General features: G+C 32.5%; 1 protein-coding gene across 1 annotated transcript; it reads left to right on the forward strand.

The window, feature by feature from the left end:
• Nucleotides 1-1,742: 1,742 nt before the first annotated feature.
• LOC125339369 (succinate dehydrogenase [ubiquinone] cytochrome b small subunit, mitochondrial-like) lies at nt 1,743-2,200 on the forward strand. Its single transcript, XM_048330515.1, has one exon. It carries the CDS (start codon nt 1,757-1,759, stop codon nt 2,198-2,200), a length of 444 nt encoding a protein of 147 aa, XP_048186472.1. The 5' UTR covers nt 1,743-1,756.
• Nucleotides 2,201-17,635: the final 15,435 nt, after the last annotated feature.

Raw genomic sequence — 17,635 nt, forward strand, 5'->3', positions numbered from 1 at the left:
CGCTGGACAGAGAAAGCAGCTAAGCAAAATTGATTTGCTGAGATAGCAGATGTCTCTATCAGTCATTAGATAATTAAAAGAGCTTAATAATTTTTCCCAAACAAGTTGAGAAAATAACCAATGATTTGTAAATGGAAAATTTCAAAACAGTCAATATGGGAATACCCAGGCTGCTGGAAACTTGAAGGATGGTCCAGAAAACTTTAGCCTGAAGGTCAAATTTCAGTCTGATGTTAAGTGCCCATTAACTATGTAGAAAAGAAGTAAACCTGAGAAACATTGAAAGTGGAATAAAACAAAAAATGAAATATTTACATTTAATGTGAAAAATCATTTAATCATGGGATTAGGCCTGAAAAAGTAATGTAAACTATTAAATATTCTTTGTAAAAGTCAAAAGAGAATAAATCTATACTGTAACCAACAATGTAGGATAATTCCAGTCATTCTTAATCATTGTCAGCACTTAACATGACCTATTATTTATCTGAGGTTATTTCTAGAGGAAGCAATTGTATTGCATTGTCAAGTCAATTTATATTTTTCCAATAACATATTCATCAAGTTTTCATTTGATATTAATCTTTATTAAGGTATTTTTAGGGAAAAACCTCTTTACTTTTATACTTATGGATATTTACAGTTATATCTTTACATGAAAGCCAATTCTATTGTTAAGATAGGCAATATTAGCATGCATAAATCGTCTGAGCATATTGCATGGGAAATTTTTACAGGTAAATAAGTTAACTGGATACTTTATAGGCTTAATGCTTTCTTCTGATTTGCAAGTAATAAAAATGAAAGCAAGACAAGGTCTTTAATTTGAAAGGCTCATGGTTGATGCTGTAAGACTGCTCTTTGAAAAATATGTACTGGAAAAAAGATACAAGGCAGCATTGGCAGACAAAATTAATGGCACTGTTGTCCCAACTGAGTTGTAAGCATTAGTTGACTTGCCAATTATTTGAATTAGATTGACAAAAGATGGGAAACCCCATAACATGATTAAATAACCTTTATTATTTCCTTATGTTTTTATTTTTTCTTTACTAGTACCTGTTATTTATATATTTTAGAATTCACCAATTTAGACCTACAGTTAGCTTAATCCTACAATTAGGAATTTTGTATTTCTTTGTTTCTGTACCCAATTTCTTTTTGAGTAGTCTGGGAGAGAAAGGCATCAAGGAGTTGACTAGAAAAATATACAAAATATTCTTTATGTTGATCAATCCTCTCATAAATGGAACATAATTATTTAGCACTGCTAAAATGTTTTACAATAGTATTTTTTCTTTAAATGATTTCAATCCTTTAACTTTTAATTAAATCTAATGTTTATTTTTACAGTATGTCCAAATCACTTGTGAAAATGTGTTCTGCAACATGAAGTTGCTTTGTACTTGTGATTTTTTTTTTAACTGAATGGGATATTTCATTCTAATGGGAACCTTGGAAAAAATAGTGGTGGTACAAATTGAAGAATTAAGTCACTAATACTCCATAGTTTTAATATAAGATATGTGTTGATCTGATAACCTGATTGATAATAAATTATTCAACGGTAACCGGAGAAATAGACACAGGCATCACCATCATACTTTGTCATGAATAGTAAATGTTTATTTTTCATAGTTCATAATGAATTGAGGGTATTCAACTTTGAATATTATTGAAGCAATGGCATAAGAACATATCTTTAATGTTCAAAGATACAGAATATAAGAAAATTTCTGGATTCCTTAGAAGCAAGATGGCGGCTCTGATAAAGCTGAGTGTCCTCTTCAGTGCCCGAGGAGGCCGAGCTCTGTTCCTCCGAAACCCCGTGGTGAGACCTGCTTGTGTCTCAGCATTTCTCCAGTATTCACGTACCCCAGGCTGGTGTGGAACACAGCACATTCACTTGTCACCAAGCCAACATGCTGGATCCACAGCGGCATCTCTCTACTGGACTGGCAGAGGGTTTCTCGCTGTTGGCCTCCTGGGCCTGTTTCCAACTGCATATTTGAAACCTTGCACTGCGGTGGACTGCTGTCTGGCTGCAGCCCTCACACTCCATAGTTACTGGGGCCTTGGACAAGTTTTTACTGATTATGTTCACGGGGACACGTTACCAAAGGTTGCCAGAGCAGCCCTGGTGCTCTTCTCATCTGTAAGCTTTGCTATTCTCTATTGTGCTAATTGCTCATTTTTATAACAGGTTAGAACTGTTCAATGTATTTATATTACTGGTGATAATATATTCACTCAGCATTTTATACTTTGCATAATTATAAAATAAGCATCATTTACCTTAGTAATGAAATTATTATAAATGGAAAATAATTTGTAGTTTGTCTCCTGTATTCTTTGGATTTGTGAAATTTTAAATTATCATTTCCTCCTCATCTTCTCATTTCTAATTGTCATGAAATTTTGAAGCTCTACTATGAAACTAATATCATATTTAATTACTTTAATACTGTAATTGATCTATTATATACTGAAAAACATAACTGGAAATCCACAGGAATATTTAGATTAAAACATAACTAGCCATTAGAGAAAGTTTTACATCAGAAAAGGACATATAAATAAGTTCACAGAGGATACATAATTGGTTTTATGAAATTCAACAGTAACATTCATACAGGAAATGAGAGCATATGCTATTTTTCATTGCTGGTGCAGAGTGAGTCATATCTCAAAAAAACTGATGCTAGATAAAATTTTTAAACATATATATATAATTTTAGCAGATAAAAAAAGGCATAGTGGCTATTGCTGGTAAAAGTTTGCAAGACAAACTTAAACCAAGCACAATGTAATACACTGAGAAAATGTGATAAGTATGAAAAACAATGTCATACTTGATGACAATTTGATCAACATTAGAATAGTGTTAGAGCATGCTTTATGAGTAATAGCTGGAATGTGAGCTATCAGGATAATTGATAGATTGTTTTCACTTGATTGAAATCATACACAACTAGACAAAGCCATAGAATAATATTATATAAGCTAAAAATCAATAGCATTATTTTTTAAAGATTCCTTAGGAAACATGAGTGTTCTAAATCTGGCTGTTGTGCAGTTAAAATAAGACCCAGAATGTTCTCAGTCTTACTAAGGGAAGGTTCGGGGGGTAGATATACTGAGAAATTCCTACAATGATATTTATGAAAAACAAGCAGAGGCAAAATAAGAACACCTCCAAAGGAAATTGAGGGCCAATAGCTTGACCAAGAAGGCAAGTCCCTTGAACTCTCAAGCTTTCAGGAATTTTATGATCACTGCATAATGACTATGCTAATAAGGCGTACATAATTGTGAAGTTTACTTGGAAAAGAAGGAGGCTTTTCTAGAAAAGGGTTAGCTAGGGAAGAAGTTTCCTCCCTGGACCTATGTTACAACCTCCAGTAGGATGTAGCATGGCAGTTTAGAAGGCAGAGCATACCCAAATTTAATTACATGTTAATGGGGTCTTTGCAGAAGATTCTCAGGACTAACACAATGACAGAATGTGTCACAAAGGTGTTAAACCAGCAGTGAGAAGACTAGAAGGGCATGAGAAGTTTATTGGCTGTCTTGTGGTCCTGTCTGTTGCTTGTAGGTGCCTAGTGTTCTGCCTGACCCTATCCACTTGCCTAATACCCTTTCATAAAGTTTTCAGTGTGCTGAATTATATTTTCCATTAGCTTGAGAGTTTTAAAATTTAGCTATAGTTGATACAAATTTGTTGAGGAAATGGTCAATTTTATTACTACTTTGATGGTTACTTTTTTTCCCCTAGTCTTTTAAGAAAGCTAAAACTTAATTTTAGGAAGCTGTAGAAGAGCTGACTGCCACAAAATCAATTTAATAGGAAACACAAATTATGTATAGAAAAGGACATGTGACAGAAACTAGCATAGTCAGCTAAATGTACCTAAAGTAGGAACCTATATACCCTCCAAATTTAATTGCAAATGTAATATGATTTTCATAGAATGAATGTCTATTTAAGCAGAATGTAAAATATACATACAATATTATATGTGAATAGTGAAATAAGGTTTCTAAATATATTACTCATTCACTCCTCTATTTATTTATTTGATCTTTTAATTAATAAATATCTGCTAAGCATCATTTAATCACCTAGTCCAGGTATATATTTATATACATATGTACATGCATATATGTGTGTATATATATATGTATGCAAACTAATTAGCATTATTTTAAATGTTCATAGGACAAACTAAAAACTTTGGACATTGTGTTTCTAAGTAATGAAATATAATAATAAATTTAAAATGAGAAATAATTTATTGTGGAGTATAACAATTAAGAATCAGAATAATAACCAACATTTATTTTTCTTTGAAGGTTTTATTTTTATTTCAATTTTATTTGGATTGTGCCACTTCATAATCATTTGAAATTGAACCAGTATGTTAACCACTTACAACAAAAGAGAATTGTTTGATAATCATGTCCAAGTGTAATTTTTGGCTTTTAATGTCTATTGGGTTTACTTGTAGCTTTATAGGCACATTCTAATTATTACAAATAAGGGAAACCATGCAGCTTATGCTTCTTTGGGTCTGGTTTACTTAGTGTAATGAATTTTTTAAGTCTTTACATTTCCTTACTAATGGAGCAATGAATGCCATTCTTTTTGATGGAAGCATAGAATTAATACTTTTTGATCCATTCATCCACCAAAGGACATCTGGGTTTTTTCCATATGTGAGCCATGCTAAACAATGCTGCATGAAAATATTTGTGATGATGGATTTAGTATAGCCTGGTTTGTGGTCATTTGGATAAATGCCCAGGAGTGGGATTGCTGGGTGATAGGGAAGATCTATGTTTGTTATTTTGAGGAACCTCCATATTTGGACATGGTTAATTAAACAGAACTGTAAACCATCACACAATGATACCAAAGGAGGATATTCTTTAGAGAAAATCACAAGGGCTCAATAGCTATGTGCCATAGAGCATGGAAGCTGAGTGCAAGCCCCTTGAAAGGCAATAACAACAAAAGCAACAAAAAATGGGGAGATATGAGGCTATTTGCCTTAATTCAGCACATCAGCTATAAACCCCAAATCTATACAAAACATGTATTATATACCAAGTACCAAATGGAAACTTTCCCTTTCTCTATAACAAAAAATCTTTTAGGAAATTTTGGAGCAGTTATAACTTTATTCTATTTCAGTTGATAATTTCTCTCTAAAATATGTTTCTAGAGAAAGGATGATCACAGGTAAAATTTAAGCCATCCTCTGGAACTATTATTTTATTCATCTACACCATCACTGTGGAATGTTGTAAATGTAGAGTATTCCCGACTTTAGGAGTTGTAGAATGTTGAAGAAATTAAACACATGTAAAAAGATTTGAAGATGCCCATCAATGTGGAATATTTAAAATTTTATCACACAGTTAAATTATTTAATGAAAGTTTCCTTGGGGTCAAATCCAGGGACCAAATACACTGTATACTTAAAACTATCTTTAAAAATAATTTTTGTTAGATATATATTCATTTTGTCCAATAAGTATATGTGACAAGGAATGTAGTGTTTATATATATATATATATATATATATTCTTTATGCAAATTTATGTGAATATTCACTCATCTCAGTGTATAAAAATTTACAGGTAGGGATGGTTAAGGTGTGCTTCCTCTAAGTAAATTGGAGTATTTTGCAATATATAATATGCCATTAGATCATCTTCTGAAGTTTCAAACAAAGAGTACTCTAACATTACTTGCCCCATGGCAACAAACAAGTAGGCACACAACCACCTCCCCCCAGATATCACCTTTATTTGTATTTATGGTTTATTCAATATTATTTCAATTCAATATTACTCTATTATTCAGTTATGCCTTATTTAGTGCTAACCACTTACTTTAGCAGACTGTGAAAAAGTGCTGATTTGCTCACTTGTGAGTAGTGTCTAGCAATTGCTATCAAATAGGTTAAAAAAAAAGTTTTTTGATAGAGAAAATAATCTCATTACAGGTGGTTCTTTATGATATGCTAGAAAACAGTTCCAGATGACTTATAGATGGTAGATTGGCAAAGATTTTCTTAGGCAAGTATGATTTTTTTAAGTGAAAAAGGAGGAAAAGAGGGAAACTTAATTCTTAACTTAAGTTCTAATTATTCAGATTCTCAAATATTCCAATATTATATTTTAAACAGAAGAAGACAGCTCTCTTTGGTAATGTGTCTTCCTTTTTACAAAGGTTAATTTTCCTGTTCAATATGCATGATTCAAATAAACATTTGCGGTTAAATGGTTGATATGTGTTTTATCTACTGATATTTGAGAAAGGCCTAAATGATACAGACACTTTTCAGTTATTGTTGAATGTTCAGGCTATCAAGTTAAAATTTTCAAACATTTGTTCTAAATCTTTGAAATCTGGATTTTGTACCCAGTAATGACAAAAGACAGAATAGAAGGATAGAAACTGGTTCCAAGTGAGTTTTACAAGTTCCTAATGAAAGTTGCAGTGAGGATTTAGGACTTTGTATAGAATAAAAATAGCAGAAAATATACTGCTTAGAAATAATAACAGTGATTAAATATGTAATGCAACAGTTAAATTATCACAAATAACTCCCTACTAAAGTCAATATCTTTGATATTACTTTGGGGAGAAAAATCAGAGATGGTAAAATCTATTTCTTGGAGAAGAATTGATAAGAATGTTCTTATTAAACCAATGTAATTCATTAAATACTAGAAAATATATTATGTAAAAACTGCTGGTAGAATTGAAACAGGATTTTTTTCAATATGCCAATTAATAATTCATTTATACTTGATTTTGTGCAACTAAATGTTAACTAACACAAATGAGTATTCATGTGGGAGGGAATTTGTTTTTAAGCTACTACTTGAAAGTTATTTTTACAAAAGAAAATTGACTATTTTCTGATAAATCTAATTATTACATGCTCTTTCTAAACAATATTATAAGCGTAGTTCTGCATGCTCATGCCTATAATCCTGGCTACTTAGGAAACTGAGACTTAAAGATCACTGTTCAATGCCAGCCCAGGCTGAAAACTTCATGGGTCTTTGCTCCCCAATTAACCCCCCCAAAACTGGAAGTGGAAATGGGCCTGTGTCTCAAGTGGGAGAGAGCAAGTCTTGAGCAAAAATTCTCAGAGACAGCACTCAAGCCAAGTGTTCAAACCTCAGGGGCAGTACATACTCTCCTTCTCTCTGTCTCTCAACCTCTCTCCTTCTCCCCCCACCCCCCACAGGCACATATAAACGAAGTAATTTTATGATTATAAATTTTGAAAGAAGACCACACATATTTTGGACAAAAAATCTCACAAAAATAAGTTATCATATTCACTCTCAAGTTAGAAATTTTCCTAGGACACATAATTCTTTGACAGCCAGTATCCTTAACGGTTATGGTTGAGGAAAGATACAAGTTAAAAAGCAGTCAAGGAGGAAACTCACAGAGCAGATGAGGGGAAGCTTCCAAATGTGAAACATCTGTTAGTACTGGACAGCATGTTTGATGAATGGCAGTACACGTAGAGAATAAATAACTAGACAAGTTCACCCCAGTCTTCATGTCCAAAGACTTCCTTAGTCCATCTCATTGGCCGATTAATTTCTCACATGGTTAGTCCAGTTTCCAGGCCCCTGGAATGCCGCTTATAACACTTGTCAAGATGACAACCTGAATAATACAGTTGGTGTGGCTCAAAATCCTTACCTAAAATCACTTGTTATAAGAAAAAACAAAAAACAAAAGGCTTCCAGACCTGTCTCCAAGCCACAAAGGGAATTTTAACAGTCATGACATTACTGTAACTTTGATGTTACTTGTCATATGTAAGGACAAATGATAGATATGATTTTTGGTAAAGACTCAATTCTTTAGTGAATAGAATGTTATGCAAGTTTCCCCAATTTATTTGCATCAATCACTTTGATTTGGCTGTATATGCATAAAACATACTCTGATTAAACTCAGCCTATTTATCTCCTTTTTCTCCCTTCATTGCCCTCCAATGTCTTCTCAACATACTCCCCTGTTCTATTTTCACATGTCTATAGTATTCGGTCATATTCACCCTTCACATTCTTGATTTGTCCTTCTCCTTTCTCAACAGTATTCCCTTTCAGTTCAGGGACATTTATATATTCCTTTCTTTCATTTTTTAATGTGTATTCTCAATCTGTAATGTTGTTTATACATGATATATCACATGCACAACTCAATTAATAAATAGATAACTGGACTGAAAAAAGATATAAAAGTGGCAGATACATGAAGGAAAACATTCAGGAAGCCTGGCCATAAAAAAATGCAAATCAAAGGAACATTGCAATTTCTTTTATCTCCAATCAGAGCCACCATCATCAAGAATACAAGTAACAAATGTAGGAGGAGAGAGTTTCCACAAATTATTTCATGTTTTACATTATATAATACATAGTCTTAATTTCATATATATCACTGCTTTTAGGTATCTGTATAGATAATATTTTAGATATTTAACTAGTTGACATGCAAGATATTTTATATTAAACGTATGTCAAATAAAAATATCATGTCTTCCAAAATAAAACAAAATTCATAGTCATTATCTCAATTATTTATACACTAAAAGTAAAAATTCTGATAAGCATTCATTACCTTAATTGAACTGTTGATATGGTATTTCTGTAATGTATACATCATTTTTGTTATGAAAAGTGATTTTTCTCATGAAATATCTTCAGTCTTATTACTGATTTTCAAGTATTATCATTTCTTGATATAACTGTGTATAATATGAAAATATATAGAATTGAAAGAAATAAAGTAGTGTTAATTTTATTTTTTTATTATTTATTGTCAAACTGATATACAGAGAGGTTACAGTTTCATACGTTAGGCATTGGATACATTTCTTGTACTGTTTGTTAACTTCTCCCTCATTCCCTCCTCCCCCTGCCCCCTTTTCCCTTTCCCCCATGAGTTGTTCAGTAGATTTACACTGAACAGTTTTGCAAGTATTGCTTTTGTAATCGTTTGTCTTTTTTTTCTCTCGATTTTGGTATTCCTTTTCAGTTTCCTAGTTCTAATACCTGTATACACGGTTTCCAATGTAACTCAGATAAGATAGAGAGTGCAGGTACAACCACAGGAAGGGGATACAAGAGGATCATCAATAATAAAAGCTATGGTTTCACATCGCATGTTGAAAGTAATTACAAGTGATATAACAGTAGTTTCCATAACATGGAATTCATTTCACTTAGCATCAGCTTTTGTGTTCATAAGGGTACAGCAATTGGGCTCTTGTGATCCTCTGATGTGACTAGCCTAAACTTTGATATAACTGTGTATAAAATATGAAAATATATAGAATTGAAAGAAATAAAGTAGTGTTAATTTTAAAATGGAGAATGGGACCCTAATAAAACCACCCAGCCATAAATAAATTGTGTTAATGTACAGTAATAAAAATTTTATTTATAGGTCCAGTTTTCAAAGGGAAAGTTAATCTCACTCTGTGTCAAGTTTAAAATATATACAACCAAAACTTGGCATTTCTATGTCTAATTATAAATGATGTATAAACATAATCAAATTTGTTTCAAGTATATTGCTTTATTTATCATTGCTATTATTTGTGTTTCATGCCTGGTTCTTAAACTCAGTGCGTGACATGGTCACTCATTGGCAAAAGTTCTACCATTGGAACCATGCTTTCATCTCCAAGATACAAGTTGTTTTAAATGACAAAAATTCATTCAGTTTATGAATATTTCAACATATTTTTCATTTTCTGTTTAGGACTGCCATATACATGACACTATAGATGTCTGTACAGTATATTGATTTCAATTCATTGCTATAAATGCCCGGTAATGGGATTGCTACATCTTGTGGGAATTCTATTTTAGAGGTTTAGAGGAACTTCCACACTGCTTTCCATAGTGGCTGAACTGATTTTATTTAACCAATATAAACAGCGTGTATGGTTTTCCTTGTTTTGCTATTACACTAGCAGTTACTATCTGTCTTTTGTCTTTAATGCTATGCACATATGGATATTAGAATACTTATCTCATGGAAAGTGAGGATAGACTGAGATGGCCAGAGGTTGGGAAAGTAGTGAGAGAACTGTCTAGAACAAGTGATAGGAGCAAGGTTTTCTGATTATTATTGCACAAATCAGTAAATAGATATAACTATTAGGTACTGTATAATTCAAAACACAACTAGAAAAAAAAATTGTTCACGCTTTTGCCATAAAAACAAATATTTGAGGCAACGGTTTGTGTTTAGCATGATATGCATACATATTTCAAAGACTCACCTGCTGCTCCATTTGATAGCAAACATGTTATTTTGTTTTCCTATTCCAGTTAAAAATGTATGTTGTTAACTTCTAAAAAGTGTATCTTAAGGACTGTGATGCATGTTAAATCCTACCTTACTTTACAACTTTCCAGTTAGTTTGACAAGATTAACCCTGGTACTGGCAAAAGAAGTGAGCTTTCAGGATCAAAGACAAAGAACCTGTTACTCAGAGACTTGCATGCAGCCTGCAATTCATGCTCACGTTGGATTCCCATTGGTCCTGTGCCCCTTGGAGACAGCACAGGAGCAGGCCAGTGGATGATGTACGCACAGCGATTCCGTGTCACAGCTGAGGAAACTTGAATTTAGAAAACTGTTTTGATAAAGAAAGCTGCTTGCAGACTTGTTCTACCATTAGCCTGGAAGGAGACATTATCTTTGATATACTGTGTTAGTCAGGAAACAAATCTTCTTCCCCTCACAGGAGGACACACAGCTTCTCAAAGTTACTTCCTATAAAATCATCTGTGGGAAGATAATCTGCAAGCAAAGCCAATATAAGATGTGAGTAAAAGCCATGGCGAGTTATCACTCCAAAGGATGAAACCTGGTGGTTTTCATGTTAGAAACCACACAGTTACCAGGACTTACTAACTTTTAAACACCATTTATAACCAGAAGATGGGGGCTGTTATGCTGATAGAAGTTATTTCACAAACCACATAAATGTTTCCTCATAACAACTCATGATGGGGGGAATGGAGAAGGGGAAGGCACGGGGGTGGGGGACTGGGGACGAGGGGCAGGGGGAGAGGGACGTGGTAACAAGTTGTATAAGAAATGTACTCAGTGCCTTACCTATGAAACTGTAACCCCTCTGTACAACACTTTGACAATAAAGAAATGAAAAAAAATTAAAAACAAAAGAAAGAAGAATAGCACATAAACAGTGTTGCAATATTATTGAAGATCTTTATTTTGGTGAACTCAAGCTTTACTTAAAATTTTGGAGAGTGTTTCAACTTAAAATACTATTTTTTTCTTTGTAAGTTTTTTTTTTCTTTTTTATTGTCAAAGTGAATGAAGTACAGAGGGGTTAGAGTTTCATCTGTAAGGCAAGTACATTTCTTATCCATCTTGTTACTTTCTCCCTCATTTTTCTACCATCTTTTAATGTAATCTGTTTACAAGAAAAAAATGCCTGATCATATGAATATAAATGAATGTCAATATATTTTCATTCGAACAGTACCACGGATATAATATGAAGACTCACACATCAGAAGAGAAATGATATACTTTTCTTTTTTTTTTCTTGGTACTGGGGATTGAACCAAGGACATTGCACTTGCTAGGAAAGTGCTTTGCCACTGAGCTACATTATCCCAGCCCGAAATGATATACTTTTCAAATTGCATTTATTTTCTTTAAGATTAGTAGTCTAAGAGCAAAACTAAAGACCATATGTTTTTCATGAAATATTCCCATGAGTTAAATGGTATCATTGAAAAAAAGATTATACAGCTAAATACTGACACCATTGCTGTGTTACAAATATATGTGTTCATTTACATTAATTTAACCTATTTTCCCTAAGAAGATTGAATAATTTCAAGGACTGGCAAATTATAATCCATTGCCTGAATCTAGCTTGATAGCTACTCTTAGAGAGTTAAAAATAAATATGTCTTTGCGTGTTACATAAATTGCATGAAATTTAAATTTTAGTTTTTAAGTTTTATCGTAATGAAAGAATTTCAAACAAAAACAAACAGAACCCCACAAAGTTTATATATATCTACTGTTTCCCAACAATCAATGTCAGATTTGAGATTTTCTAATAGAGAGCGTGTGCCCTAGAAGACCACATTGCACTTCTTGGTTGTTTCCCAAAAGTAATTAATCAATCTATCAATCTATAAAGAAATCCCAGTTTTAAAATATGGGGTTAGTTAGAATTGGGAAAAGTGAAAGCAGATTAAAGTATAATTTATGCATTCCAACTGTTCCTTTGAACAATTAACAGGCATTTTAAAAATGAGTAATATGAATATTAAATAGGTCCTATGGGAAGGGTGCATACTAGAACAGGGAAAAGGAAAAGGGGAGGTGAAGAGAGTGAATATATGTACACTGTGATAATGCGGTTATGGGACTGTTGAGATTGGCTTGGGAACTGGGAAGTGATGTGATGAGGAAGAGAGGAGGAGAAAATATATCAAGGTACATTGTATGTATGTGTGGACATACCACAATGGGATTTTCTTCTTCAACTAATTGATTCTAACAAAAATAAAAGGAAAATGTTTATAAGGAATGGATGATATTGAATTATTCACATGATGTAGATCTTTGACTCTGTAATAAAGTATTTTTAGCACAATATCTCATGTACTATTCTTAGATAAATACACTGGAAAATACGAATGGTGTTTGCTCCCCACCTTCATATTTCTATCCACTGTGAAGTCCTTAACAGAATCTGATGCTGGGAACATGGTCTTGAGTATCTAACATTCTGGACATTTGAGTTAATTTTTTTTTCTTTATGAAACATCCAGTTGTAGTACTTTTTCTATATATTAAAAAGGGCAATGATTCTATTCATTAAGTCAAAGTAACTAATAATATTTGGCTTAGTGAAAATACAACAAATATGGAAAAATTTCCTTGATAGGACCTTAAAATCAACTTTTGATGATGATTAAAAATATCAACAATAATATTCCTATAGTGTTAGCAGCAATAAGAAGACAATGTATGTACCGCTAACCATTTGTTTATTGAAATAACTTCATTAATTATTTATATAGATAAGTAACAACTATTGAGCAGATTGTCTGGGCTTGTATTTAAATTTATTTAGTAAATTGTGTAACATAAGTGAAAAAGCCAATAAAACTGAGAAAATATTGTATTCTAAATAGTTTAAAGCACATTATTAGTCACAGTAAATTTCTTTCTAATCCATTATATATTAATTGCTTCTAAGATGGAAGATATAATGTACCATTACATTTCTATGCAATTTTATCTACAAAGTATATCCATGGTTATATGAAGAAATTGTTGAAACATTCGAATATCAATTTTATAAATTTTTCTGTTAATAAGCAAAATGTGGGTATCAATTGGTATTCTTTTTTTTCCCCTGTGGAGTCTGGTTTACTAAGCTTTATAAGTTATAAAAGTCAAAGGTGACAATAATGTACAAAATAAATAACTGAAGTTGAATTTGAAGACAGAAAAGTGTGCTGTAATGAAGAGTCATGTTTCTTATTTTAATTTATTTTCTGCACAGGCTGCCATGAAATTTGACACCATGTTCTCTTGCTTGGGCTTGGCAGAAGTTCTTAATTTATAATATGACAATTTAATTACTATCATTCCTTTATCAGTGTTTGCAGCTACTCCAATTAAAACTTTATAAATGAAAATCTATTCATTTTAGAAGCCATATATTAAAATTAAAAACATTTTGGATCTAATTATTCCCTTAGCTATCCATCCCTACAAATAAAATGATTATAATCTATTCTTTAAGTTTTGTGGTAATAATTTAAGCTTGTTTAAATTACTCAAGCTTGTAACTGTCCCTCTTTAACATATTCTGTTATGTATAGGGTAAAAAACTGGAAGAACTTAAAAAATAAATGATAACAAGAAAAGTCTCAGGTGGGATGCAGCAAAACATACCTTACATATATATTCATTTTTTAAACAAATTCTCAACTCAATCAAGAGTTCAGTTTCTTATTATATAGAAAAAAGGGAAGAACTGAATTCTTTTTCTCTTGGACATAGTCTTAAACTTAATTGAGAAAATAAGAAGAGACTGAATACCTTTATGTGGAACATGAATGTGAAGAATCAGTAAGAAATAAGAAATAAAATCAATGCTAATACAGTGATGCTAAGAAAATTGAAGTAATTGAGAGAGGGGCCAAATGGGGGAAGGGGTAGGAAAATAATGAAAGAGGTAACATCCAGTAAGGATTCAGATGAACTGACTTTGAATGGAAACATATTGTATAACTACTTAAAGACAATAAGAATTTACTTAATACAATTGGTGATTTTGTTATCAAATATATTTTCATTATTTAATTTGGAGCCATGTGATTTGAATCATATTTACTACCAGAGTTTTGAACTTTGAAAAACTTTTAAGGAACAAAATGTCAAAACACTATATCCATGATGACTCCTATGATGTAATACATTTTATAATTCCTTGTGCTAGAAACTTTTAAGTAAATTATGTTCGAATTTCTTCAAAGAACATACAAATATCCACTTACTTATTGCATATCACAGAAGAGTTGCTGCGTGGAATATTAAGGATTTCAAATCTTAGAATTCTTATCATTTCCATAGTTGTAAATTGCTTGCTTTTATTGTCAGTGTAGGCATATGTGTAAAGGGTACCTCTGTGTACACTTTAACAAGTGCTTCAAGCTACCTTTCTTATCAGAATTAAGGGGTGCTGTGAATATTTCCTTAGTGGCAAGAGTGCTTGCCTCATATACATAAAGCCCTAGGTTCGATTCCTCAGCACCACATATATAGAAAAGGCCAGAAGTGGCACTGTGGCAGAATGCTAGCCTTGAGTGAAAAGAAGCCAAGGATGGTACTCAGTCCCTGAGTTCAAGCCCCAGAACTGACTCTCTCTCTCTCTCTCTCTCTCTCTATATATATATATATATATATATATGTTATTATATTATACATATTATGTCTTCATTTTTTACAAATTTAACCTAACTACTCAACTTCCTTCTTCGAAATATATTTATTCCTATAAAATATCAAAGGAGGGGCTGGGAATACGACCTAGTGGCAAGAGCGCTTGCATCCTATACATGAAGCCCTGCGTTCCATTCCTCAGCACCACATATATAGAAAATGGCCAGAAGTGGTGCTGTGGCTCAACTGGCAGAATGCTAGCCTTGAGCAAAAAGAAGCCAGGGACAGTGCTCAGGCCCTGAGTTCAAGCCCCAGGACTGCCAAAAATAAAAATTTAAAATATATACATATATCAAAGGAAATTTTAGAGGATATTACAAATTCATTTCCAAGGGTAAACCATATTAGATATGTACCCAAATCATACCTGAAAAGTTATGTGTAGAGTCAGGCACAGTGGCTCATGCCTGCAACACTAGATTCTCAAGAAGCTTAGATTTGAATAACGTGCTTCAAAGCCAGCCTGAACAAGAAAATATTTGAGGTAGTTTAACATGCAAATAGAAAATATTTTCCAAGTTTTAAAGAAATGACTAGTCAGAACTCTTGTCTATCCCAATCATCAAAAGTATGATGTGCTCAAAAGCCCTCATGATTGTGGGACTAAACAATTAAGGAAATGAGTACAGATGGTAGAAAACAAGTTTGGCAACACATTGATGTCATTAAATATTTGGCAAAGTAGCTGATAAAGCAATAGCTCTGCGGAGAGTAAACCAATTAAGTTTATAAATATTTTTTTTAGAATATAAGAATGTGTCTATTAGAGATCTTTGGTGGCTTTTCTACATTTTGAAAGCTAATAATGTTAATAATAATTGAACATTATTTGTTTATTTAAAATTTACATCTTACTTGCTCACAAATGCATTGCTTGACTAAATCACATTTATATATCACATTTTGGTTAGTTATATTTTTATTCTTTGTAATATCTATGCTTATCTTCACTTTTTTCTATTTTTTAGTCTTCATGCTGATATGTAATGGTGCATACAAAGGGTGAACCATGGCAACAGTGATACTCACAAATATGTTGGAAATTAACTGTACAACTTGGGAGGGGGAGGGATTGAGGAGGATGGAAGGTAGGAGAAAAATGAGGGAGGAGGTAACAAATTTGACAAGAAATGTACTCAGTAGCTCATGTATGTAACTGGAACCCCTCTGTACACCAAACTAACAAAAAATATATATATGGTTTTGTACATATATAAAACTATGTAGGTTTGCTAAATTACTAACTCAGATTATGGTTGAAAGTTATATATAATATATCTAGAGAATGGAGGATCCCTAAAACAGTCTCAGAATACATCATATTTTAAATTGTGGTCTGGTTCCTCAAGTCTATAATCCTAGTATCCATCCCAGTATACTAGTATACATTTATGTGTATACTTATGCATATATTTATGTATGTATATATGGACATATGTGTGTGTGAAATCTACTCAAGAAATAATCAAATTTGTATCTTTTGATAGATGCCAAAAGAACAACAAATGACCAAACAAACTAAACAGTGCAGCCCTCATGCAAGAAGTTTAAGCAAGCTTGGCAAAATTTTCCACTTTATCTTTAAATGGTCTGCTTCATCAGGACTTTGCAACAATTTCTGGAGATTTAATTTTTAATCCTAACTTTCCCTTCAATCATATGCAGCTGTAAGCAAAATCTTTGAAATAAACTTTTGGACATAATTTGTCACTCTGTGGTATTTCCTACCAATTCTCTTCATTTAGTGCAGCAAGGTGTATATTTAGCAGTAAAGTTTCAGAAGAAGACTCCAATAATCAAGAATGGTTCAGAGCATGTTGTATTAAGACAAAGAAAAATACCCCCCTTGCTATTAATCTACATAATCCTTCTTTGGTTTAATAGGATTTCAGCTAGCTATAAATGTATGAGCCTCTTGGAATTTTGAGAGGCTTAAACTCTCTTCCAAGCAAGCAAAGTGGATTAAAACCAACCTTTGAGTTTTACAATTTGCATTTAACTGACCTATTCTGCTAGTCTTACTAAAGCCCTTAAGTGATTTCTTCCCAGTAGCTGGCATCTCTCTTCGATAAGATCATGGGATTTTATTTCCTTTGATATATTTCAGCTTGTAAACACAAGAACATGAGCAAATTCTGTGCCAAGTATTTTCTTCTCTTCAAACCCCCAAGTCTCCTAAAGCATTTCTCTGCTTTCAGACATTTAACACATAGATCTTTACTTTGGTTAGAAATATTCTCATTTTAGGGGAGTAAAATAGACTTTTAGAGGAACTCCTGAATGGGGGTTCTTAATGAGGTGTCAATGTGATGTCAGTGAGATGTTGAAATGGGTCAGGTATTTTTCCCTTCCTTTAAAAACATTATCTGAATTTTCAATGTCCAAGATGGACAAACTGATATAAGACTTTTCTTCTGCATCAGCTGTACTATTGAGTCTCTTTGTCCTCAATATTCTTGATGTCTAGCACTTCTAAAATAAAATTGGGATGTACACGTTTATATAGGATACATTTGAATTGTATTGTATAGTTGCTAATATGTTTATCACTTTGTCAAAATATTGAAT

The sequence above is a fragment of the Perognathus longimembris genome, chromosome 21, assembly GCF_023159225.1.
Source record: "Perognathus longimembris pacificus isolate PPM17 chromosome 21, ASM2315922v1, whole genome shotgun sequence".
NCBI lineage: Eukaryota > Metazoa > Chordata > Mammalia > Rodentia > Heteromyidae > Perognathus > Perognathus longimembris.